The 26381-nt window shown below is 38.0% G+C and overlaps 1 protein-coding gene across 3 annotated transcripts in view; it reads right to left on the bottom strand.

Moving 5' to 3' along the window:
* Window positions 1–26381, bottom strand: part of CLSTN2 (calsyntenin 2) — a 399465-nt gene that overhangs the window by 347011 nt on the left and 26073 nt on the right. Inside the window, exon 1 of one of the 3 annotated variants that reach the window (XM_076340845.1) lies at window positions 20150–20190. The exons of the other annotated variants lie outside the window; for them this stretch is intronic. Within the exon in view, the coding sequence (XP_076196960.1) occupies window positions 20150–20168 (19 nt within the window). The 5' untranslated portion in view covers window positions 20169–20190. Of the gene's footprint in view, window positions 1–20149; window positions 20191–26381 lie in introns of those variants that run through there. 3 annotated transcript variants of the gene reach the window in all.

Genomic DNA, 26381 nt, shown 5'->3' with positions numbered 1-26381 from the left:
AACAGAAACAATAACTCAGTATTAATATAAAGAATATGTGATAGATCAATACGAAAAAGGGCACAAACCAGAACCTTCACTCTGGAATGCCATGAATTTCACATTCCTATAGTCACAAAGGTTTTCAGAGTGGAACACAGCAATGTTTTGACTACGGTCTTGTGTGCTCTTTAATACAGAGGTTGCTATTGCAATGCTTTGCATCGCGCCTCTTGGCTGCAGTTGGAGATGATGTTTTGTGAAAGCATTTCCAAGCTCTTGGGCTGCTAATCCAGCATTTTCTAGGTCTCATTGAAGAAGCCCTGATAAAACCACACATTTATATCTGGTTTAGTCAGGTCCAGACAGTTTGTGATGACTACAGCCTTCATTTCAGACACACAACATGCTGCTGCAGAGCCTTGAGCACGTGTTTTGTTCAGGCTTTGAAACCCTCTATAGTCTCACTACTGTTTGATACTGAGGCACGCAAGAATAAACCAAGGCATTGTTCTGAGTACACCAGTTTACATACTTCAATGGTCTTGTATTAGCATTTCCTAAATACTTGACATCATCATCCCCTTTTCATCTGCTCCTTCTACCCCTCATTGACTTTTCTGAAGACCACTGCAACTTTGTAATAGATAACAAACATCCCTTTACACTCATGGAAAGTCAGACTCTAAACACCACTGGGGGCATCTTTACAGGAAAGAATTGCTTAACTGTAATTCATAATACTGTTTCACTCAGTTATCACTTACCAATCTACCTCCTCTCAGAGATCACAGACTGCTTTTCTTTGGTTTTTCTCCCGAAACTCACATTTTGGGTTGGGAGGGCTCCTCTCTTTACTAAGAAATAGTGTTTCAGATCTAAAAATCCATCATTGCAAATGAGATTTTTATCTCTGGGACCTTCTCTCATAGAGTTACTGAACTGACTGCTTGGAGGCAGCAATTACCCTTAGCAGGAGTCTCTGCACAGCACTGGCAGCTGCGTGGAAAGAGCCCCGCAGACAGTGTCATTTACAGCTCATGCCAAAACCTAGGAATTATATTGCACATTATCAGGTACCCCGTAATAAGCTCTTATCTATTCATTAAGAACATCCAAACACAGACATGGACCACTCCAACCAGGAAGAAATCTGAAAATCTACTAAAATCATCTTCAACAGTTTAAAAAAAAAGAAGTAAAAAGCCTGTTTTCAATTAGAAATTTACAATCAAAATGGGAATCTTACAGAATGATATTTTCAGAGAAGCAAAATTAATCAGTAAGATTGGATAATATGGATTATTTTCCATCCTGAAATTTATACATAAAATACTGTTTGGAGGCTTTTTATTCAGCTAAACTTTCCTACTTTTGCCTCATACTTCTGCTCATTAAATAATGGCTTAAAGCAGCCATGTTTCCGGAAAGTTCACATGTATTTCTCTCTACATCTTTTGCGCATGTTACAGCAGCTTATGATAAAATGTACTCGCATTGTCATTTTCTGTCTACTAAACAAGAAACTAAAGCATATTACAGTATTGTCTGTTCCACAGCTCATAGCAAGTTTTGAAGCATCCTTGTGAGAACTAAATAGTATTAGTATTATAAAGTATTATAAAGATGCTTAAAAGCATTAAGTAATATCATTATGTTCCCCTAGTTAATCAGCAGCAAAGCATTTGTTCTCACAATTATACACAGCCTGTTTTAGGTGCCAATACTATATATAAAGTGTTTTAAAATAGCTGCTATATTTAAAGCCACTTAAAGTCAGTCTCTTGCTCCTATTGATCTTAGCATCTTCCAAATGATCAGCTATAGGTCTACATTTCTAACACATATGTATGGGTAAATAAATACTCTTTCTATACAACATTAATTGTGACTTCATGTCATACACCTAAAAGACTCCAAGGACATTTATTGCCTCCTCTTAAAAAGGAATTGTGTCCCTCATTCTTCAGTCTTCCCACTTTGTAAGGCAGATGCCTGTCTCTTCCATTAATATTTTTTCTTTCCACTTTCCTCCAACTACAAACAGCCCTGCTTCTGCCTCCCTTCTGTGTTAGCTTCCTATTGCTGCTACTCCTCCAGTCTTTCCAATTATACATCTACCAGCCTCCTCTCTCCCAGAAACTGAGAAACTTTCCTCCTGCCATATCCTTATTCCCGATCACACTAATCCTCCTCCTTGTCCTGGTTTCGGCTGGGATAGAGTTAATTTTCTTCTTAGTAGCTGGTACAGTGCTGTGTTTTGGATTTAGGATGAGAATAATGTTGATAACACACCGATGTTTTAGTTGTTGCTGAGCAGTGCTTGCACTAGTCAAGGACTTTTCAGCTTCCCATGCCCTGCCAGCAAGGCACATCATGTTTAAGTTCCAACAAGGAAATCAGAAGAGGGAGAAACAAAAAGGCAGGTTACATTTCCAGCTTGAAAGAGAAAAGCACTTCCTTCCCTGCCCATCATACTCCAGGGAGCTCCCAACTGTTCTCATTAGCCACATTAGACAACTTTCTCCCATCCTTATCTTCTTTCTTTCGTCTAAATCACAGACCGAATTTGCCTTCATACCCAGCTACCCCAAAGAGAGAACCTGATTTCTGAGCTCCTGAAAAACCCACTGAAGGGCATATTCGACAAAGGCTATACACACAGTACTTGATGCACATGGAAAAGAAGTCTCTCCAGTACAGTCATCTGGGCTCCCCATTGCAAGCTCTAGTTATGATAGCAAAATAAGACATTCACGAAGTTACGTTAATATTTACCAGATGAACATCATTTCATGAATTGAAACTCAAATGAACTGAACTCAGGGAACAACCATTTTTATAAACAGGAAATTCTCGTATCTTCAATGACAAAATCAGGATTCCCCTCAATAAATTCATATTTTATATTGAACGTACACTGCCTTTACATGTCAGATGTCTTTTCAACAGTATTGAGAATTAAACCCCTGATTGGTTGTTGAAGGCTGAATTATGAAGAAAAAAACCAAACCTTAATCTTTAAAGAGCATTACTGATTCCTAAATCCTAGTCTGGGCTAATAAATCCTTTTATCATTTCAAATATAATTTCTGTAAATACCTTATGAAAAGATATTTGAAAATGTAAGTATATGCTTTTTACAGTTGTGCAAAACCATTCAAAATATCTGCTTATTCACTTAATCTTGTTAACTTTTAGCAAAAGAGAAGGAAATGATGTTCATCTGAAAATAATACTTCATGAAAGGTCTTTTGATTACTTTGGTAATTTGGGGGTATAACAAAATCAAGTGTTTGAAAAACTGCACCTATTTATAATAAGAAGGAAAATGCTACATATATAAAAATAGGCAATTCAGACAAAGTTCTGCTGCTAAAAATTCACAGAATTCAGTAGATATCAGCCATAAGGTAAAGGAACATACTGGTTAAGGTCTAGGAACAGACACATGAAGCTATTTCTGGCTTTTTAGCCATCTCAAGCTTTTAAAGAAAACATGTTGTTCAGTAGAACCAGCTAAGAAATCTGCTCTTCAAGAACTATCAGCAGTTACAGATATATTTCTGTTGTAGTTTCAAAACTTTTTGCTTTCCTCTCAATTAGCTTTTATCTCCCTGTTGGGAGATCATGAAAAAAGGTGGTGATGGAACCTGTGCAAATTGCCCCAAAATTTGATTTCCTCAAGTACACTATCACAGAAGATAGACTCCACTGTAAGTATAAAAGGCTTTAGTTTTACTGTATGAAGGAGCTGCAAAAGAGCAGACACCAAGCCAAAAGGAAGTCCTCATCTAGGAACATTGAAAAGATAGTTATATTCTCAAAAGTGACTTAACATCAAGTCATTTTATGCAACAGGATCCTCATATCTTCCTCCTCCAAGGATGAAATAATTTGTATTTTTTCAGATCCTCTTGATCAAGAATCAATTTGAGGAAAAGAAGAAAAATGTGGATTTTGTTCTGCCCCAGGTACCATCATCATACACATTCATCATGTTCCTGTTGCACAAGTAAATTAAATTTTTGTTTACTCTGTTGGATTTTCACAAATGCAGTTAAAGGCAGGATATTTGAGCACAAAAAATGATGATGGATTTCATAACCACAGCTTAAGAAAAAATACACGTTTATGCCTTTTTATTCCCACATTAAGAAACTTTATTTCGGAATCCATACAGGCACAAGAAATTAATTTGAAAGTGAGTCTCTAAAGTGGCACTATTCTTCAGTTCTCAATGCTTTTATACTAAATAGTGCTGTTTGAAAGCATTCTGTCACCCTGTATTGTCAGATAATTCTGAAGAGTGCTAAAACTGTAAATCAGATATGTAATTGAGTAACAGTGAGAAGTAGTAAAGATTATCTTGAATTGTGAAAAATTGCAGTATAAAAGATCACCAAGATGTCAGAAGGGTTCAGGAGTCTCTTGACTGACACGGGAACATGACAGTTCCCCTGGGGCAACATGGAGGTCATGGTGGACTACAGGAGAAATTGCAGAAATCTAGTCTATACAAGTCCTTGTTCTTCCCCAGGGCCAAGCTGTGAAGCTTTTCTTAGTAGTTCTTGATGAAATATGCAATTATTGCCAATCCACATGAAACCCTTTATTTTATTCTGACTGTAGAAGATACTTTCAAGTTTCACTTCCCCCCCCAACCTGAGAGGGGAAGAGAGACGTAAGTTTTTCTAATGAAAGGATATATAGATTCCTTCTTTAACTGAGAAGAAATGTCATGATTTTCCCATGCAACTAGGATATATAGGCCCCAAATTCTTGAATAAAGAAACAAAGAACATGTCTTGGAGCACATCTGTTAGAGATAGCGGGGCAGCTGAGAACTAACCTTGAATTTGAGGACAGAGAAATTTATGCTATATCTTTGTTAACATGGTGAGCTCCTTTAACTGCCTGGACAAGTTTAATGTCTGAGTGGGAGGCTGCAAAATCCATCACTTTTCAAACCAACTGTCCCCAGTGGAATTTAAGTTATTCAGGCAGATTCTAGGGCCTATTCAGAGAAATTCATCTCAGCTCCTTCAAGTGTGCAAGATGGCATTCAAACACTTGAAGAGCAAATTATATTCTTTCTTCCTCCAAAATTAATGTGAAAAAATTCAAAAGGCTTCCAAAATGGGTATCTGCTCCAAGCTTCAAAGTACAACAATGGGATATAGCTAAAAAGAAGGAAAGAGCAGGCACAGAAGAAAACTGAAGAGCAGCAAAATGCAAATTAGTGCTCCTTTTTTTATCCTAAACATGCAGGTCAGACTCAAGCAGCTGAAACAAAAGCAAGATAGAAGTTCTATAGTCCATGGCACAGAAAAATGTGAACAGAGATGATAATGTAAGCAAGGCCCCGAGAACTTAGTAGAAAGTAATGAGACTGTTAAATAAAAATGGCAATTAAAAAAAAGACATTTAAGTATCAAGTGTAGCAGATGAAACAACAGAAATCTTCAAGCCATACTTTAACACTAACACATGCCTGCACACGCATACCACATGAGCGCTCACTCATATAAAGACAGACTACATACACAAATCACTCTAGGAATATCATTCTTACTATATTACCCCCAAATTACTCCTCACTATGAGAGGAAAGAAGAATTTAAGAAAGATTGAAGTTGCCTACAGGGCACAGTAAACTCAGTCTAGTTGACAGAATGACAATAGATTAGCCTTCAACAGGTTTATGTTGAATATTTCTATTACTGTTTAACAGCACCCATGATCTTTGGGACTACACCAGGTTAGGAAGTATTTAGGACAAGCTAATTCATAATAGAAAGGCTGACTTGAAAGGTACTACACTGACTTTTTTTATCTATTCTTTTAGATAAAGATGAATAAAAATTGAAAGTAAATTTGGAAATTTAGTAACACACCAGAAAGTCACAGAGGGAAACAGTAATACAAAAGACGAGTTATGCTAATAGAAGAACCAGTAATCTATGTTCAGTACCACCATCAATAATAAAAACAGGTTCTTAACACAGAGTACCATGTAGAAAACGCTCCTCACACAGTAACAGTTAGAGAGCCCCTGGATTACAAAGTTTTAAATAAAATAGAAGGATAATATACTTACCAAAAGAGAGAATGCATTTACAGTCAGGTGATAAAAGTGTAAAACAAATAAAAGGCCTCAAACGCAATTAAGAACATAATATTCTATTACTCTTTAGCAAAAAGAGTTACTTTAAAGTGGGGTAAGAGTTGTTTCTAGCATTTTTTTTTTCCTTAAGCATAAAAAAAAATCCATATTGGAAACTTTCCCCTTCTCCATCCTCTCCACATAAGATTTTTTTTTTTGTGCCTCTCTCTATTTGAATTTTTTTTTTTTTAAACAGAGAAAACATTATAAGAAAAATACTTCTCCAGCATGCTCATAAACACAGCAGATGAAATTATTTAACAGCCTCTCTTCTAGATCAGATAAATGAGTAAGCATTCTAATTTGGAATGAGAACTTCTCCGATTTGACTGAAACAATCCTCAGGACATGGCGTATGCACTGATTTAGTTGACATCCCTACCCAAGAGACTCCTCCGATTTACACTTGTTCTCTGAACAGGTGTGCAGCACAGAGGCTAAGAATAAACATATTGCCAGACTTCACTCTATTCTTGCATTGCCTACCAAAACATCTCCGTCAACATATAATTTGTTCTTGAAAGTGTGTTTTGGAGTTCCTAGAGTAACACCTCGGGGGGGGGGAGGGGGGGAGGGAGCGGAACCCAAAAAACCAAAACCCTAGATAAAAGAGGATAAGAACCTCAACTAGTTTCAATTTAATAAAGCTAACGTTAAAAAAGAAGTGCTCTGGTTACACATAGATGGCAATAGAGATCATTTTCTCAGTAGAACTTTCCAATTTAAAAAGAAAAGGCAAGTGATAGAAAAATTAAAAGAATCTATCTTGAGGAGACAATGCATAGACAGGCCAGTCACATAATCACCCAAAGGAAAATTTTTCCACAATTTAAACAGAAGTTAAACGTCTTATAATTTTCCAGCTGGATCACTTAAAATACCTGAAGCAGAAACATTATGAGAAAGGACAAAATGTACAAATGGAAAGTAGTGTTTCCTGGGAGATGAGATCATGCCCCATAACAAATAATTAACATAAAACTCTCATGCAGCTAAGGAAACAAGTACTGTAGAGCCCTAATACTACTATGATTCGTTGACATTCAGCTATCCAATCATTCTAGAACTCAGAGGAGCACAGTGGACCCTTTCAGTAGGGCCTAGCAGCATTTCCTTAACTCTATTTCCACCGGAGTTGGTAACGACTGATTTGAGCAGGAGAAGTAGTAAGACAGCAATGACCAAATCCTGAAAATCCTAGATCTGGCTGGGGAGAAAGCAAAGGGAGACATAATCTTTACCAATGTCCTTATTTAATTCTCTCCACTCTTTCAAACCCATCGAACTCCATCCTGTGCCCCCCACAAGCTGCAGCTATTTACATCTTGGAAAGAGATGTGGAACACCCATAGCAGACTGACAGGTGACAGCCCTGTCGGGTATATGTCTTGAAAAACCACCTCAACCATATAGCCACTGTGGGAGTTTTGAAGCTTTACTCATGAGGGTTTGAAAGCCAGTTGAGAGCTGACTGCTTCTCCTATCAAATCACTATCCTTATTAAACCACAACAAAAATATTGGCAAACGTTTGGTCAATAATCTATTGAAATTTCAATTGAAATAACTGATATCATATAAAATGAAGTAGGTTTACTTTATGAAGGACAAAGAGTACAAAATGGTAGAAGAATGCTAAAGGATTATCCATCCAGCTTAATTAAAGGAAGGCTTACGTGTGCTGTTAGCAATATTTATAGAAAAAGTTTCATCAAGTAGAAAGGAATACTTGCATGAAACGCTTTGAATAATACAGAAGTGGACATAACAGTCTCAAATGGATAAAATCACTTCCACATAAGGAAAAAAGGCATTACTATTTTTTTTTTGTTATTCCAAGACATGGCTGCAGATAGTGCTTACCTACTATTTTGGGCTGGAAATTACTGGAAAGATTCTGCTGTAGTTATACAGCTAAAAACAATGAACATCCACAGCAAAACTGCAATCTGTGGTACTTGGGTTGTAAGATCTCATTTGGCCTTCATAGTTTGCATAAAGAAATAACTCACTTGTTTTGGGATGAAGACAGGATATGTTTAATCCAGCTATGACTGAAATAGCAGGTATAATTCTCACGAGTTGTGAAAAATAAGAAGTACACTGAATTACACTTCACTGTAGTTAGAAGTTTAATTAGAGACAAATACAGGTACACACATCTATGTGCAAGATGTTCATCTCATTACAGAAACAAGTTTAAAACAATGCAGAAAAACTAAGCACTATTTCAGAACAAAACAAGACAACAGTAACCAGAATGAGCATTCTAGTTTAGTAAATCTGACACACTCAGGAAAGCAGTCATGTGCTGAAGACCCTCTAAAATTCTAGTCCACCTTTCTACCAGTACTTACATGACTGACATTAAGCTTTTTATAAAATTTGGCGTTTCAGTTTCATACGCTATGCATCGCAAATTATAGAAAAATGGGTAAAAGTAGATCTCAGTTTTTCCAATACACACTTGTTCACTAAGAAAATAAACAATGCCTTTTAGAGGAGTGGATATGAATAGGTTAGCAGATGCACACCGTAAGCCAGGAAAAAAGGAGATACCAAAGATACTTCACATTACCTTGAAGACATTAGCAGCTGACAGAGTGCTGCCTATCAGAGAATGAAACAACCTTATAAATAGTAAAGAGGCTCTGGGATTACTGGGAAGAAACACAAGTAACTGAGCACAACACCTGCCCCTTTATATCTTCCCCATGAACTGCAAGAAAAACATCCAAGCTTTCTCTACTCACGCTCCACTGTCAACTCGGGTGCCTCAGGCCAACGCCAACGCCATACCTGTTAAGAAGGAGATGCAGGGAACAGAAGAGCGAGCAGCAGACTGGAAGATGCAGGACCGGACTCTGGAAGGGAATCACGTTCTCCTTTTCCGATTGAGAAGACAACAAGGAGGTAGTCAATTGTCCTTACAGATTTTACCTCCAATAATATGATAGACAATTTGTGCAATTCACTAGCCATTAAATGTCTATTGTCAGTTCAGAGAGAGAGAGAGAGAGAGAGAGAGAGAGAGAGAGAGAGTGTGCTTTCAATAACCTTGCTCTTCCTCTCTAGCTTTTGTCCGAGCTGAATAAAAGAAAACAAGCAGCCCTCCCTTTCTTCTTCCAGGGAAGAAAATAAATTTCAATTGACAACTGTAAACAAAACATTCATCTTTAAAAATATTTGTGAAGTACTGCACAGTTGTATGTCCCTTAGAAACCATCTATTTAATACTTTTAATCACTTTTTATTTTTCTGTTTTAGAAATAAGTTTTTAAAGCCTAATTACTGTATGGTATCTTAGAAGATAGTCCACAATATGAATCTTTCATATGCTGTGTATTAGTTATTCAGATAGACCTTACAGGAACATGTGGTATGAAAAAATGCCCTTACATAGCATGTGAATAATAATTAAAATTAAGAGATGCAATTAAACTGTATTCTGCAGTGTAACCAACACGACCAGTGGGTAATCTCAGTGTACGTCTACAGTGGGTATCAGTGCAGTGATTTCAGCTCAAGTGGAAATTCCCAACCTGCGGCTTGATGGAACAACCTAACAGCGGGCATCCAGTGCTGCCCGAGACGCCCTACAGCAGCCAAGATGTCTGCATAGCGCCGGCAAACAGGTAACGGGTCCAAGGGATAACGGCAGCAGAAGGATAGGAGAGATTCACTACATGTTAGACGACAAAGTCCTGTCCCTAAAAACACCTAAACCAGCTTTAAGATACTAAATACAGTTCGAAAACTGAAAGGTCATCTTGGCTGCAAAAATCAATTTAACAGTTCAAGTACATGTTCAGGCAGTTATCCACGCTGAGTTCAGTGCTGTCACAGGCTTCACCCCTACTAGTTTACAGATACTGCAGACAACTGCACGAGCTGCAGTAACAACAGCGACAGCAACAAGAGCACACGGACCCCCCAAAGGCAGCACAGCTGTAGGTGCACTAAGCCAGATGCTGCTGCAGAAGAGAGCATCTTCCCCAACTCACATCAGCTGCTCCCGGGCCTCTCACACCGGACTAGAAAGCGTAGCTGTCTTGTCCAGCTTGTAGTCTTCTCAGAAGAAATGGCAAAGAGCCAAAAGAAAAACAAGGTAAATCTGCTTGCAGTTATTTTTCTCCCTCATCTGTGCATTTCTGTTTCACTAGAAACAGATCTAGTTTCAGGTGTTTCTTGCATGTCTGGCTTATGACTTAAACAAACTTGTTTTCTCAAGCATTACTAAGAATGAGAAAAGTATAGCACTTCAGCCCCCTTGCTTTACATTGACAGACCATTCACGATAACGTACATTTCCTCTGGGTCCCAAGATACGTATTGAAGTTAAGATCCCCTGAATTAAGGAAATGCCAGTTTGTAGTCTTTAATATTAATGAAGTTAATTAGGCAGGAAAAAAGAATAACTTAGAGCACATTAAGGGAAAAAAAAAAAAAGGGCTTTACGGGTATATTTTCTCTGAAAATCCGAGCTAACATTTCTCATTGTGTGAAAAGCTTCTTTTCATGTGTATGTTCAGGGACTTTAGTAGCAGAATATTGCAAACGCGGTAAAGACAGTGATAAATTTGCAGGGACAAATCAAAAGCAATCTAATTGTGTTCTTTCAACTAAAGCCAGGTCAATGACTAAGCTCTCTAAGGACATGAAATATAAAGACACTTTTTTTTTTTTTTTTTTTTTTATAATGACTGCAATTCAATTTCTGCCACTGTTGGTCACCTAAGGAAATCCCAATGATGCCAGTTTTCCCATTCTGGAGATAATGGAATACAAGTCTTACCTCACTTGAGCAAAAATTACAATAGTACTGAATTTAGCAAAATTTGGCTAAGGAAATTAAAGGTTTTGTTATTTCTAGTTGGTCGGTTTCAAATTTCTGTGGTTCAATAATAGCCATTGCAGCCAGAGCCCTGTATCCAAATGTTACAGGTGGTAAGGTACTAGATACGAGATCTGAATCTGACCCAGGCCCTCCTGGTATAAGAGATGGCTTTTTCCCAGCTTCCACAAGTATCACCTTGGCCATTACAGATGTTTTCATGGTCCAAGAAGACTAAAAGTGTTTATCGCATATAATCTTTATTACTTGATATATTTCAACAGTAAAAAGATTAAATCATCCCATCATGAAGCAATCTCAACCATTAACTAACCTTTCATTTGAATCAGTATGCAAATTCACTAATACATTACACAGGGTTTTTTCCAAACCTATACATATTCACAGTTCAAAACACCATTAATTAGCAAGTACATTATTTTATTTAAACAGGTTTAGGGAATGTGCAAAGTGATTTTTCCTTAATACATTCTCCTAGCCTTTTTGCCTCAAAAAAATCTATCAAGTGTTAATTGCTGAGTTTTGTGTATACAAGACTGCTCAGTGATGCTCAACAGGCTTTGAGAAGGTACATCAGTTTATGCAACCCTCTTTTTAGTCCTTTTATAACTTTGCAAACATATTTTACCATTTTTCCAAAACATCTTTCTGCTATGAATTCTACAATGCAATGAATTATGAAGTGACAGATGTAACACACAGAAATGATTACTCTTTTACAGAATAATTTAAGAAACTGTGCACCTTTACTTTTCTGTCCTCATAAATGAGAATTCTTCATTTTTTTCATACTTCCTATCCACATCATTCATGTTTTATCCCTGCTCTAAAACTGATTTCTTCAAAGGACCTGCCCTCAATGACTCCAAAAGATATTTTGTGATTGGCAATAGATCACTTAGGTCCCATCATGACAAATTTGCGATTTTATTCTTTTTTGCATGTTTCAGCAGAATTCGCAACCTCAATGATATTCAAGAAAAAAAAAGTACCAAGCAAAATTTTCTGGAATAGAGGATCTCTCACCTACTACTAAAATTATGTTCCATCTCAGATTTGACTATGAAATTTCTTCTTTTCCAGGAGACTGAAGAGGTTTTCAGAACTACTTTCGGACTAAGCCAGAAAAGGTATTTCCCAAAACAGAAAGAACTCAACACCCTGACCTGAATTTGCCCACAACAAGTTTGCAGCTGTGAAAATGTACTTTAAGTCTCATAATTAACCTAAATTGTCGAAATACTAGTTTCAGGTTCCATCTAAAACATTTTTCAGTATTATATAGGCACACAGAATACACACACATACAATGAATTACTCATGTTTGTTCCTACACCTCAAGCTCGAGTCTTCCATCCAAACCCTGGCAGACATACTATTTATTTTCTATGCATAGGCTACACTAATATTGATTCTGAAACAATGCACTTCGTTTATGTTTACTCTTAATTCTACAACGGAGCAAACAAAGAAAAGTAAAGCCCATACCTAACAAAGCTTTGTTCACCACAGGTTATTAATACTTGGAAACAATTATAGTATGCTGATGATATCTTATGCTAGTATGAACTAAACAGCCTTAAATGAGTTTATTTAAAGATAAACAGCCTCCAGAAAAAACTGCTTCCAATTATTCTGTGACAATCCAGCAAGGTTCACAATACTGCTACTATCAAACGTACCAGTATGTGGTAAAATAGTGTAGTATGTGGTGACACATTTGTTTTCACGAGTTCATTTGTGTTGTACAACAGAAATTACCTATGGCCTTTTTACATGTCCCAACAACAGATGGCCCCTGCATAGCTCCAGGAATAAGTCACAGTCTTTCTCTCCAACAATACTTTTTCTCTTAAATTTTATTTTCTTTCATATACGATGCATAGACATCTGGCTTTCTGGTCTGGAGGTACCAACTGACGTTGCTTTACTTAGAAAACATGCTTTGTACCTGACAGTTCCTTCATGAAGATAGTTTCATTGCGTGCATCCTTCCCATGACACAGCAGCAGGTCTGTAGGTGCAGCATGACTGCATTCTGAATCCTGGCATCAACAGGAATGCCCATCAGAGCAGCAAAATTGGTCATAGCTAAAATCTTCCTTAGTCTGAAGAATACTTCAGAGTAGGAGTTCACTAACTAAATCACATGGACAAGTTTTAATGTGCAAGAAAAACCCCAAACTTTTAAGCTCTGTTGTTAACTTCAATAGTTCAGACACATGAACAACAGCTATGTTTTTCCTCTGGTTTTTGGGGGGAAGGTAAGTACAAATTAGCTACTGTTATTGCCTTGGACTCCTCACCTCAACAGCTTTGCATATTCCTGTGAATTACTCCCTCTTCCATGATTATACACCAATAGGTAAACTCCCCTTTTGTATTTGGAAAACAAGGGTCAACAGCTTTTAGGTTGTTCTCTGACAGAATACAAAGCCAGACTGCTGTTAAAAAATTTCCCACACACACCAGGAGGACCACACAATATCAGTCCCTCTTTACTTATGCTGGAATGAAAAATTAGCCCAAATAATTTAACTAAGAAGGTCTTAATATTTAGCATCTTCTAGCATGAAAAAAAATCATTTTATTAACAAAAGTAGTACCTCCACGTTTGTGATGTGCTAAACCTGAGGATTTGAGGGAGAGGCACGAGAGCACAACGTGAAAAATCCAGGTATGCACTGAATCAGTTTCCTCTAACACAGGAAGCTACTATAGTACAAGAGTGACTCGGCTGTGTAAAGAAATACACTTTAAAAGTTTCAGTAAGATAGATTGAAAACTTTGTTCAAGTCCTGCAAGAGCTAGTGTCCCTCCAGCAGAGCTTGTAAATGGTGGGAAAAGTAAAGTCAGCAGCTTGCAAGTACCAACGATGTAACTAACTGCAATACTTGCTAACGTAGACAGCGTCTACACACACGCACAGATTACATCCGTATCAGCAAGTAGTGTTGCACAACAGGAGACATCTGATGAGTGAAATAGTTGGGCCTGATGACCAGAAATCAATTCTGCACTTATCCCAGAGAACTTGAATTTAGACTAGCGTTAGCCAGACCCAAGAGGCGGAGCACCCACCGGCAGCTGGACGCATTGGGTGTGCTTCTGGAGCACACCTTTCCCTTTGGGTTCACCCAGAAGAACGTATTTGGCATAGAGCAAGATCTCGTTACGAATGAAAGTACAGCAAGCAATCTCCTTCTAGTGGTTTGCTTTGAAAGTTCCAAATAAAGCACTTCCCAGAGCAAGCAGATCACGTTAACTTGGGGACCTGTGCAACTCTAGACCTCTCTAAGGACCAGAATCTCAGGCCTCATCCTTATGTAGAGCATGCAGTTAGTGTCATTTGTAATTTGCCACAGGTTAAGGTCATGAAGAATCAAAGTGGGCGTTTGGTGCATTCAAGAAAGATTCCTGAACGTAAAACAAGATCCATGCCTCAAATGTAAAATAGAAGCTTTTTTGTGTGTGTGTGTGTGTAAAACAGATCCAGGTATGTAGTATTCAACTTGTCTTTTCTCCTCACCTCATGCAATGTCCTCTGAGCCGTACAAGAATTGTTGTATACGTTATCTAGATATGCACTGTACAATGTCAAATGTCCTCCTCTTCTACTGGGAGAAACAGTTAGATTTCCGTGTTCCATTTTTCCAGTTGCATTGCTGTGAAATTTGTTTGTCCTCGCTGGCTTTCAAACACACCTCCAAGCCTGATATTCCTTAATTTACCACTTTAGCTCTACTTACTACCTCCTCAAATTTGTTATCAATACTTACTATGCTCTTCTATATAAAATTCCAACTCTTTTTAGGCCAGCTGGGAATTTCTATATGATAGCTAGTTAGAATTTGATTCTGTGTTTAAAGCAGAGGAATCCGGAATACATCAGAAAACATTTTTTTCCCTTAATTTGTCCCTCTTAATTTTCTCATTTTTAATCATGACTCTAGCAGCACTCTCTCATGTTAGTGCTTCAGAATAAGAGTGCCTTATGGACACTTAAGGACATGTCCTTAAGGACATGGCTTACAAATAAAAAAAAAAGCAGAAGTTCTGATATGCTGAACAAAATCCTAGCAATGCTTTTTTCCAGGCCTCTTAAAAAGGGTTTCTAATAGCAGTCTAGCACTTGCGACACATCTTAGACATTACTATGCGTTACTTCTTTGTACAAGAAAACAATACTAGCCTGCATTATCATTAGGCTAGTTTGCTCACATCACCCTGTCCATTGCTCAGCCAGAATCTAGAAGGATGACCACTGAGACCAGAGGAGAGCACAGCTCCTAGGAGGCTGCTGGCAGCGTAACAACGCCAGTCAGCTGAGACTGTGGTAAACTGGCCAGCCTTTTAAGTGGTACCTGCCTGCTACCAAGTGCTAGGTTTTTATTACTTAGTTGACTAGCTCACTACCTCTGCATAGAGCTGTACTTCGGATGTTTGCCATGAAAGTAACGATTCTCCTCAGAGACCTCACATAACCATAAAGCAAAGTGCAAGAGCAGAAGATGGGAAACATTACCCATCATTAACTATCCCCCGCATGCAACTATGACTCTTTAGCAAAAGACAGTAATTTACCCATTTCATATCCTGACTTGAACTAGCGACATTCCTTCCCTCCCCGTTACAAGGAGCTAAGTGGTCCTTGAAAGCATGATTATACACACAATATATCCCCTAAAAGCATTATTAAATTTTTTATTTAGCAAAGTAATAGAACACTAACACTGAAGGTGCGGCAGCAGACATGAATTTAATTCTATAACACAGTTCAATTCCAAAATTATAGACAATTACAAATGCACTTAATGAAGTTACACCATTAAAATATGGCACAAACACCCAGCCAAATACTACAGCCTTTATTCATTCCCACAATATATCTGATACTTTGCAAAAATGCTTCTGCCACTTAATCAAATTTGAAGTCAGTAAGACTGCTTTCACATGGGAAGTTAGAAAAGTAAGAAAATTCTCACATCCATTAAGAGCTAAAGACAAATCCTGCAAATTCAAGCATGCTATAAATTCATCTAAAGAAGGTGTAATTCTTTACCTTTCATGCAGTGTCATTAGGGGATGGTCCCACGTGCATATGTGGACACTCAGTTGAAACCTGTATCATCCGCGTTACCTGTAAATTATTTCTTTAGAGATACCTTTGCTGCTGTTGTGCTTTTGGGACTGTGACTGGAAATTAGTACAAAACACAGCAGACAACTCTGTTGCCAATACAATAACACAAAGTTATAGAACCTACTTTGCTATTCAGCAGTTCTTCATTCAGTTCTCAGATTAGTGGAATATCTTCGTATCAACCACTGTTTCAACTTGTTATTAGTTATTGAACAGCTCATCTAGATGACTAGGAAAAATGATGCAGGAGCTGACAACCACTAGAAAAACTCTCAGATTTGGTTTTGAGAGGTTCTAGGTTACATTCTCAGCAACAGATTGGCAGAAATCACAGCTGGAATAGAACAACTGCATCATTACATTGCGATCACAAGTAAAATATAAAAAGAATTTCAAAGGCTTGCAAATAGTTCTTAAATCATATAAGTGGAAAATAAACCAGGACAACTAGTCAAAAGTTACTTGAAAAACATAGCACTTAGGAGGTGTCAGATGCTTATTTCTCAGCCATTTTCTAATCTGCCAAAGGGCGTGAGCAAAATACACCAAACTGTATTTTCAGGGAGCCTTTAGAATACCAAATATAACCTCTCATTCCATTTCAGATAGGGGAACTCTCCATATATATCATTCCTGAACCACCCTACCTGATAATATAAATCCCTCATTACAGTCCACAGACAGGCTGGATGAAGTAGCTCCCTTCTCACTAAAGGAACAAAGCAGCAAGAGTACACGCAGCAAGCTAGATCCAAACCAGATGTGAAGTAAAGCACATTATGCTGGTTTTTTGAGCAAGACAGCAGCCACGTTAAGGGTGAAACTTTTTCTACAGAAAATTGAATGACTGGGTTGGCATCCAATTCTCAGTTTATGAAGTTTTAAGTTCCACAAAAGACAATGAATCTCTCAGCTATAGAAAGGCAAATAAAAAAATACCAGTTTGCTAAACATCCCAAACCACAAGACACCTCAGAAAGCTGTAGAAGTAACAGGCTAGAATGTTAAGAATCTACACAATTTGACTGATGTCAATTCCACCTCTTGAAAAAACTGAATTGGGGGAAATTTTACAGAGGACAAATTATCATATGAAAATGGGAAATAGGTTGCTTTACTTTCTTTACAACAGAAAGAATGGAGATTCAATGTTTCACATCATCCTTCATAAATGAATAATCACAAAAGTCAAACTACTGTGGGCACCTGTAATCATTCCTACAGCAAGCTATTACATTTCAGTGACTGTGTGCACTTCGAAAGAGAGAAAATGTGGAAAAAAATTAATTACATAACTGTATAAGAGTAGAAATAGAATAATTGGCAAAGTTAAACACACCAAATAACAGCAACACCAAATCAATCTTCCCCATGAAAAGGAACGCCCTATTTCATCACCAATCAAAAAAACAATGAGTACCCCAGGAAGAAAAAGAAAAAAAAAAAACTGAGTTGTTCTCTGTATCCTAGGTTTCTACTCTAAGACTTGCTTTATGAGAATAGTTCTCTCCAACTACATTCGGATCTCCGCAGTGCGCCTAGAGCTCAAACTAAGGGCTTCCTGGAAGGAATCTGTCTCTGTATTCACTTCTGCGGCAGGCTGAATGAATGAGGTGCTTCCTTTGCATCTCTAGATGTTGTGAGAAATTAGAACAAGTCTGATTGCTGCAACATAATTGGATTGCAGCAGTTGGCATAATAAAAACCTGCTAATTACACAATCAAACTGTATCACAGGCAAATGCCTGCCTATTAAAGCCTTGCCAACTTCCTATCTTAGCCATTTTGTGTATCCCACTCAGACTCCTTTTTCATCTTGTTGACTGTTAAAACAAATGCTCATTTTGGTTACAAATCTTTCGATCAGTTTTAGTCATATGAGGGTAGTCTACTTGATTACAATCTAAAGGGATATTAAAAAAATATAGATGTTATACAAGACAGTACCAGAAAAAAGCTTCTTTACTTCTATCGGCTCACCCAGCCAGTTTGAGGTACATTGTTCTTGAGGAAAGTATAACTTGACTGAACAGCACCAAAATAAAAGCCAGCCAAATTTAATCTCCCATTACTCTGAAAAAGACTCAAAGCTGTACTTCAGAAGAACCAGATATCTTTATGAATGTAATTAAAATGGATGTGGCAAATGCAAGAACACCATTTGAAAGAGTGAACTAACTGTGTTGCTTTTATTAGGCTCTCTAACCCCACTGACCATTTAGGTCTAATTAGATATGGAAAGAGAATTTAACTGCAAGTCATTGACATTTCATTAATGTCTGGTGTTCCCTTAGCAGGAAAAGAAAGTGGGAACTCTCCTTTTCGAAGCAGTTTTAGGGACACACTGTCACATTCTATTAATAGCTTCGATTCTGTTATTGTACCTGTAAGTTATATAACTGGAAGTAATTTTGCTTTAAGACAAATTCAAATTTAAACAATCTGCCATTGTTTTAGGCTCTTTCTACTCGCAAGTTATTTGGAAGGTAGATACAATTCTCAAAAACCAGTCTTCATTCAAAAATCTGAACTCCTTTTTTGTTTGTTTCTTAGTTGTTGCATTTTCCTAGGGGAGGCATTATTCGTTAATTACTCAGGTTCAAGAGATCCATCTCGTGCACTGCTGGCATTGCCACTGACTGACAACATACAACTTGCGTTTCTGCACCATTTCCAGCTGGTCCTGGCAAGCCTCAGTCGGACCTGTCTCTAGTCAAAAAGTCTCAAAAAGAGCAGTCAAAAAATTCCTTACAAATACTGATCCTCTCGTACCTGGGACTGCAAGGCCAGGGCAGAGCTCTGTTTGCCAGCAAGCCTCCTGGCATTCACTGACTTAACAGTATCTCACCCTTCTTATTCCAATCCCTGAACAGTGTATTTCCCCCCAACCTGTCCAAAATTTTTCCAAAGACAGGGAGACACCCCTATGCAGGTGCAAGTTTTAGAATTTCTTCATTATTTTAATATCAGCAAAAAAGCCTTTAACAAAGAATGCAGGGAGCCATTTGTGAACAGGGTTTTCAGTGTCTAGTAACTAATGCATATATAATGGTGAATTATAATAAAGCCTTTATACTTTTTCACAGCACTCTCACAGGAATAGTGAATAAGTATAGTTAATATGCAGTTTTATGACAAGTTTCAAAAGAAATCCTAATGAGTGTACACTTGACATTAACCAAACTCCTTAGGCAGGGATAACATTATGAAAAGACAATTTTTTGCCATCGTATAATAAATAATAAAAAAATCTTATAGTGAACATTTATCTTTCACCTCTTAAATCTTTCATCACGTAAAACGTAGTAACACCTAGAAGTTAAGATCTTGTACTGCAGCAAAACACAAAGAACACTTACAAAAAATCTTTCAGAAAGACAGATTAGACTGATTAGTTTCAAAAATCTTAAATTAGAAAAAAACTTTCATTAGAAAAATTAGAAAACTTTTCATTTTGAGAGTAAATGAGGGTCTTCAACCGAACACTGGCTGATTATTTTAACTAAAGCATTTTTCTCCCCTTTGAAATGCAGATCTTGCATCCAAAAATAATAAACATATAAGCCACATACTTTCTTATAGACCAATGGGCAAGAAAGGATTTGTCATAGTTTCACTGACTACACACTCCAAAAGTATTCAGTTTAAGGTATGCGTACACAAGTTTTATTTCCAACCACCTTCTTTGTCCTCTCTTTCCTCTTCTCCCCTGTCATCCCCCCCACTGTAAGGTATGATACTACTTCTTGCTGAAACACACAGCTGGCTCCACCTGTTTCGGCAGAAGGAAGAGCTCATTTCCAGTTTAAAACCTGCTTTAGGAAGTGAAACAGAGGGTTCATAACCTTTCCAATACTATATATATACACGGGGGGGAACAGTATTTACTTCAATTTAACTTAATCAAGTTTGACCTACTCTCCCACCTCATGCCCACCTCAAGTTGACCAAACTGAAATAAAGATGCGAACCTCTCTAGATTAGTAAAATAAATTAGGACAGGGTTACCTAGCATTCTCTTCCTCATCTAGGCAAGTTCTCCATGTAGTCCGGTGTCTATCACAACGGGCCTGACTTTCTGATGTACCAAAACTCCACAGCTGCCATCACACTTTCAGTTGGGCCTTGTCTGTTCTAGGGTTTAAAAGAATTAATATTACCACATAGTGGCTAGCACTTGAAAGACTAGTACAATAACCCTGCTCCCTTTTAATACCAATCATATCCTACAGACAACCTAACTAGATGTGTCTATCTAATACAGAATAACATAATTACTTAGTTTCATGCTAGATGTGGAGCTATAATGTAGAATACTGAATATTTCTTAGAAGGAGGCCGTAACTATAATGTATGTCCCAATTTCTGCTCCTGTTGTAAGATAACAATGTATTGTCTCCAAAGGCATACATCACTAATGCTTCAAGAGAGTGTTAGGTATCAGATGTCAACTAATATTGAAATCAAACACTTGAGAAATTAAAGCAAGTTTTCCAGATCACTTCAGGTTCAAGTCTGAATTCCCAAATAGCTGCAATTGAAATCCAAACAACATCTAAACACATTTAGAAGTGAAACACCTTGTGCAAATTCAAAAGAACAGTCACTGGTACCAGTGCTGCTTCACACTGTTCAGGTCTTTGGAGCCTGTTCCTCTTCAGGCTATTACACACACTGAATGGGTCACGTTCTTCCACCAATTTGTTTCAGAAGAACAGTATGTACAAAAGTGTTAAATTGTTATTTCTAAGCTCTTGGGGACACAACTCTTTAAAATTTAACTCTAAGAACTTAGTGGCAACAATTCTAACGGAAAGAAAGGTTCTTCTTAAAAGACATACGCAGTAAAAATATTAAGAACAGCTTGCCTAGCTTGGCTAGGCAACCATTCATGAAACCGAGGAGCACTCAGCGCACAACTTAACAGCAAACTCCTCGATAAATTACCATCTTGCAGACAATGAGCTGAAGAGTCAGTCCTGCTAAAACCATTCCCATCTTAATGATGATCATAAAAAACACATTTTAAATTAAAGACAGTTCAGCTTTATACAACGTATCCTGGTAATATTAAGACACTAAACAGTTGTGCTTATTTCCTTGAGTCAAGAAAGCTGTTGGAGTTTTTCTATTGCATCACCCAGTAAAACCAACAGGAGATAGTGGATAAAACAATAGTTATGGCATAACTATCAATAATGCAGTAACAAGTATTGGAACTAAAAATTTTGTCCTAGCATGGGGTTTTAATAGTGACATAGTAGCTCCAAGGACTAATCTAGCAATCTTCTACAAAGCTCATTCCCTCTCCCGTAACTTACAAGACAGCATTTATGATCCTTCCTTAAGGAACCACAAAACCAGAGAAGAAAGCTATAGGACACCTGGGCCATCTTCACAAAGATTAACTATATCTGCTCTGAAATAAAAGCTTGCAGAGTAGTACTCATCATTTATTTGCCATCATCTGGTTATAGTCCCTTCATGACTTGCAGTGGCATGCCAGAAAATAGGTCAGACAGATATTCCCAATTAACAGCACTGATTTATCCTGTGTTCAGCCCATTACAGAAAACATATTCAAATTTTCAAGAACATTCTTAAGTTACAAGAATAAATTTAAAAGAATTTAAGTTTCAAAATTTTAATAAAAGTTACAGAACTAACTTTCACTCGCATCTTTTCAGCAAGAGGACCATGACTATGCTTTAATGACTGAATTTTGGCACAAAAACCACAAGCAGTCTGAAGGCTTCTTTCAGTCTCCTGTTATGCCGAGTAATTATGACAGTCAAGATTTGTTAAATTATGCTATTATTAACAGTTAACGCTTAAAACTGTTGACAGAATACAAAAAGCAAAACAAGGGATACGGGCTGTTTGTAAACAGAATACAGAACTGAGAGGTCAGAACAGTGGATCTTGGCCCACAAGCTCTTCTGCTGCTGGAGTCACCTACAACACGCACTCCAGTGTCTGAACGGGTTCTTTTTGCCCTTTCTTTGCAGGGAACGCTTCAGCCTCTCATATCTAAAGTTAGATTTATTCAGCTCAGCTATCAAAGCTGCAGCTACAGATTTCTTCAGGTGGCTCTAAAGGTCAAAAATATGCCTCTTCAGCTCATGTCACCCTTGCTGCTCTTGTACTGTAAATGACAGTCAAGAAACTTAGTTTCCTCTCACGAAAGAATGAGACACAGTTATTTCCCAACTGACAGCAATATCAGATGTAGCACAAATACCAACAGCGGCAGTTTAGCAAATTTAGCATTCACTTCCCTTCCCACAGATCATTTCTGGTGGTAAAGAAATACTCTATATCGTTACCTTCTTATGCCACATAACCAAGGCCAATATAAGTTGGGATAAACTGAAACTATTCTTGTTTAAAGAAAATATTTATCAACATCATATGAAAATATTTCCACATTCTAATCCACGTGTTTTCTCACACAATCTTTTACCTACAGCACTTCAATTTGCTTGCCCTTGATTATAAACAAGTAGGGCATATGAACTAAGTTCTCCTTCCCTCTCAGAGAAAATCAACCTGAATAATTAATTACCAGAAACCTACCCAGTTGTTTCTGCAGCAGTAGCATACTGGGCAAGTTCAACATTTTTCAAACTCACTGTTTCATAATCTAAACTTAAGCCAGGATCCAACTCCACTTACTTTAGCTGTCAAAAAAAACAATTCGTTCCATCTTCCCTAGACAAGCCTTCCTCTCTGTATAAATATTGATTAGAGAAGCAGCTCAGAGACAATTTCTAGAGAGCTAAAGTTCATAAAATGGGTTCCTACTACAAAGCATGCTGCCTAGGACTGCATACTATATGCAGTTTAGTCTGAAAAAAGCTCAGTAGGAAAGCCAATAAACGTACAGATTCAGGATCCGCAGTAAAAGCCAGTCACATAAAGGCAAAAGAGCAACACTAAATACAACACTGAAGTTTTCAGCTGGGCAGACATGCTCACTCCAGAAACCATGGATTTCACGGGCAAACCAAGTAACTACCGTAGCACCCAGCAAAGGATGCCAGCACGAAGTAACTATTTCAGCCTACCGAAAGAGGGCCAGAGACCAGTTAAACATTTGGGATATCAGTAGATTCACCACCACGCTGCCATACTTGCACTTCAGGCTCAAACCCAAAGAATTAAACCTTTTCAATTAGATTATTACACATTCAACTCCATCCTCTGAAAAGAGGAATTTAAGTTATCATTAACCTCTTTCTGGGACACTGTTTTGTGATGGAGAAAGTTAACTGCTGACAAAACCACCCATTTGATTCTGTAGCATTATTTATAGAGGAATACTTTCCTCTGCTAAATCTAATGTAAGTAATAGATTTTACATACAATTTGAAAGCTGAGGGTTACAGTTACACTTTTCTTCTATTACAGTTATTTTCACTGCAAGAGCTTATTTCTACCTCTTATAAGAAATTAGTTACTTCCACTGATGAACTGGTTAAAAAGCTTTCTACCCTCTTTCAATTTATTTACTCATGATACACTAGAACAATAAAGAATAATGCTTCAGCACGGAAAACACTTATTCTCTATAAGTATCTATGTAATACTTTTCATACGCACAGCTGTGTAGGATCAAATATGACCATACATACATGTAAGATCCACAAGAAAGCATGAATGAGTTGTGTTCAAAGCAGAAGATTCATCTTCACAGCTTAGGCTACCACGCTGCACAAAGTATGTAGGCAAGTATACCATGCTCGCTTATTGAACAAGGTGTCTCAACGTGTCCATTACACACCCTTCTTAGATGTCAGTTACGCTACCTCCAACACAAAATTGCCTCCTACCAGGAAGCAAATGAATGCAGTCTCAACGTGAGATGGCTCTTGTGTAACCATACGGTAAAGATTTGGGGTGCATATTTCCATAGCATCTTGGAGCTTATTTCATATGGAATTCAGCCAAATTAACTAAAAGCATGATATTAAGTGGAACAGCGCTAGACCTTCCTGTGAAGACTCGTGCAGAAACAAAGATCACTATTTCCAAATGAGTGCCCAAACAGGGTCAGAGATAGCACTAGCACTTGTGGAAACCCTGGGCAGAGATTAAGGCTTGAGCTTCTCCACCCCTCCATTTGCAGAGCAGATTACCCACACTGATACTCCTTCTTAATCTGGTTAAGAAGCCAGCAATGGTTTTGGCTGTTTGCCTCCTGTCCTGGTTTCAGCAGGGATAGAGTTTATTTTCTTCCTAGTAGTGGTACAGTGTTGTGTTTTGGATTATTTAGCATGAGAATAATGTTGATAACACACTGATGTTTTAGTTGTTGCTAAGCAGTGTTTATACTAAGTCAAGGACTTTTCAGTTTCCCATGCCCTGCCAGTGACGAGGTGCACAAGAAGCTGGGAGGGGGCACAGCCAGGACAGCTGACCCAAACTGGCCAAAGGAACATTCCATACCATGGGACGTCATGCTCGATATAGAAACTGGGGGGAGTTGGCTGGGGGACGGCGACTGCTGCTCAGGGACTGGCTGGGCATCGGTCAGCGGGTGGTAAGCGGTTGCATCACTTGTTTTTCCTGGGTTTTGTTTCTCTCTTTTTGTTTTCCTTTTCATTACAATTTATTATTATTATTATTATTATTATATTTTATTTTACTTTATTTCAATCATTAAACTGTTCTTATCTCAACCCCATGAGTTTTCTTACTTTTGCCCTTCCAATTCTTTCTCCCATCCCACCAGGGGTTTGTGTGGTGCTTGGTTGCCAACTGGGGTTAAACCACGACACCTCCACTACCCATTCATACATGCAGCACCTCTCGCAGGGATGGCAGGAGATCCCGTGTACTGAGCCACAGTATTTGTCCCCTTACTCATGCAACAGAGATCACTGCACAGCAAACACACAATTTGGTCTTTCAATAAGGGAAAGGCTTTAGCGCAAGTCTGCCAGCAAGATTTGGAATACCTAACCAAACTCCTGAAATACTCCTTCTCCCCAGCCCAGTGTAATCTTCCCTACCACATACCAGACCACTGGATCCTACACCAGGCCAACCAACCACCTGTGCTACATTGGATGTGAGAACAGGGGAAATGATGCACCATGGCACCTGCATAGTAGGCAGTACATCTGGAGTGACAGGGAAGCCTAAAAAGGGATTTAAATGAGTAACTCCCACACACAGTACATCAGAACCAACAGACCTGCATTCCAGTTTTCATACTGATGTGCTTTAACATCACAATTTCAGTTGATTTTCCATCAATTTTCCCAGTTATGAACCATGAAGACAAGGCCTAAATGTCTTAAAGCCTACTGTTCGCTGAAAGTTGACAGGCTTTATCCTGAGGCTATGGATATCAATCTCCAGACATAACGTGGGACTGGATAGAACACTTCTTCCCCACTCTCCCAGCATTTCAGCTTCGGGAGTGAAAGCAGCTGCAAGAACACAGCACGTGACGGAAGGTGACTGCCAGCAACACGAGACAGCAAAGATGGTCCACAAACTAGGTGTGAGCCACCCCAGCAGACTGCAGTCATATCTCCATCAACTCATTTCAAAATAGAATTGTTGATAGTGTGCACACACGTACATAAATACACTGTAAGAGTAGACTGGTATTAGATTACATTTTAAAGTGGACATAGAAACGTACGTAATAAAACTGCTAAACTATTTCCATTCCCCCTTCACCCCAATAATACATCATCACATTAAAATAAACTTCTTGTGCAAAAACTTCCAAAACCTTAGATTGATCTGAAAAGACAAGACAACCAGTCTTCACTGGAAAAAACCCTACCTTGATATTTTCAGAAAAAAGTTTTGCTCTGTTCAGCAACTTTACAATTACTTTGGAGAGTTTTTTATTACTTGTATTCTTATGTTCTTCTGTTCCTTTAGACCATGCCACAGCAAAGTCCTTTCAGATCAATACATTGCCCAAGAGGTCAAAAGAACTCAAAGCAAAGGGTTATTTAGACATATCATGCACTATTATTAATCCTCAGAAAGAACTACTGCTCTACTCACAAAGCAGAGATAATACAGGAATAGCTAGATCAAATTTGAAAGAAATCACTTAGTCTTTAAAGTACTGCTTCTCAATACTTTCTGGGGTTTTTTCCTACTACAGCTGACCATGGATGACCTCCATTATTTCACATGATTAGAAACAGTATTTAATTTCATGAACATTTTATTTGGTAGTGATTAAATTTTAAGTCTTTTGTGGTTGCCC

Source organism: Aptenodytes patagonicus, chromosome 6 (assembly GCF_965638725.1).
Source record: "Aptenodytes patagonicus chromosome 6, bAptPat1.pri.cur, whole genome shotgun sequence".
NCBI lineage: Eukaryota > Metazoa > Chordata > Aves > Sphenisciformes > Spheniscidae > Aptenodytes > Aptenodytes patagonicus.
The sequence above is the reverse complement of the archived record's forward strand: the minus strand, read 5'-3'. Positions and strand labels throughout refer to the sequence as shown.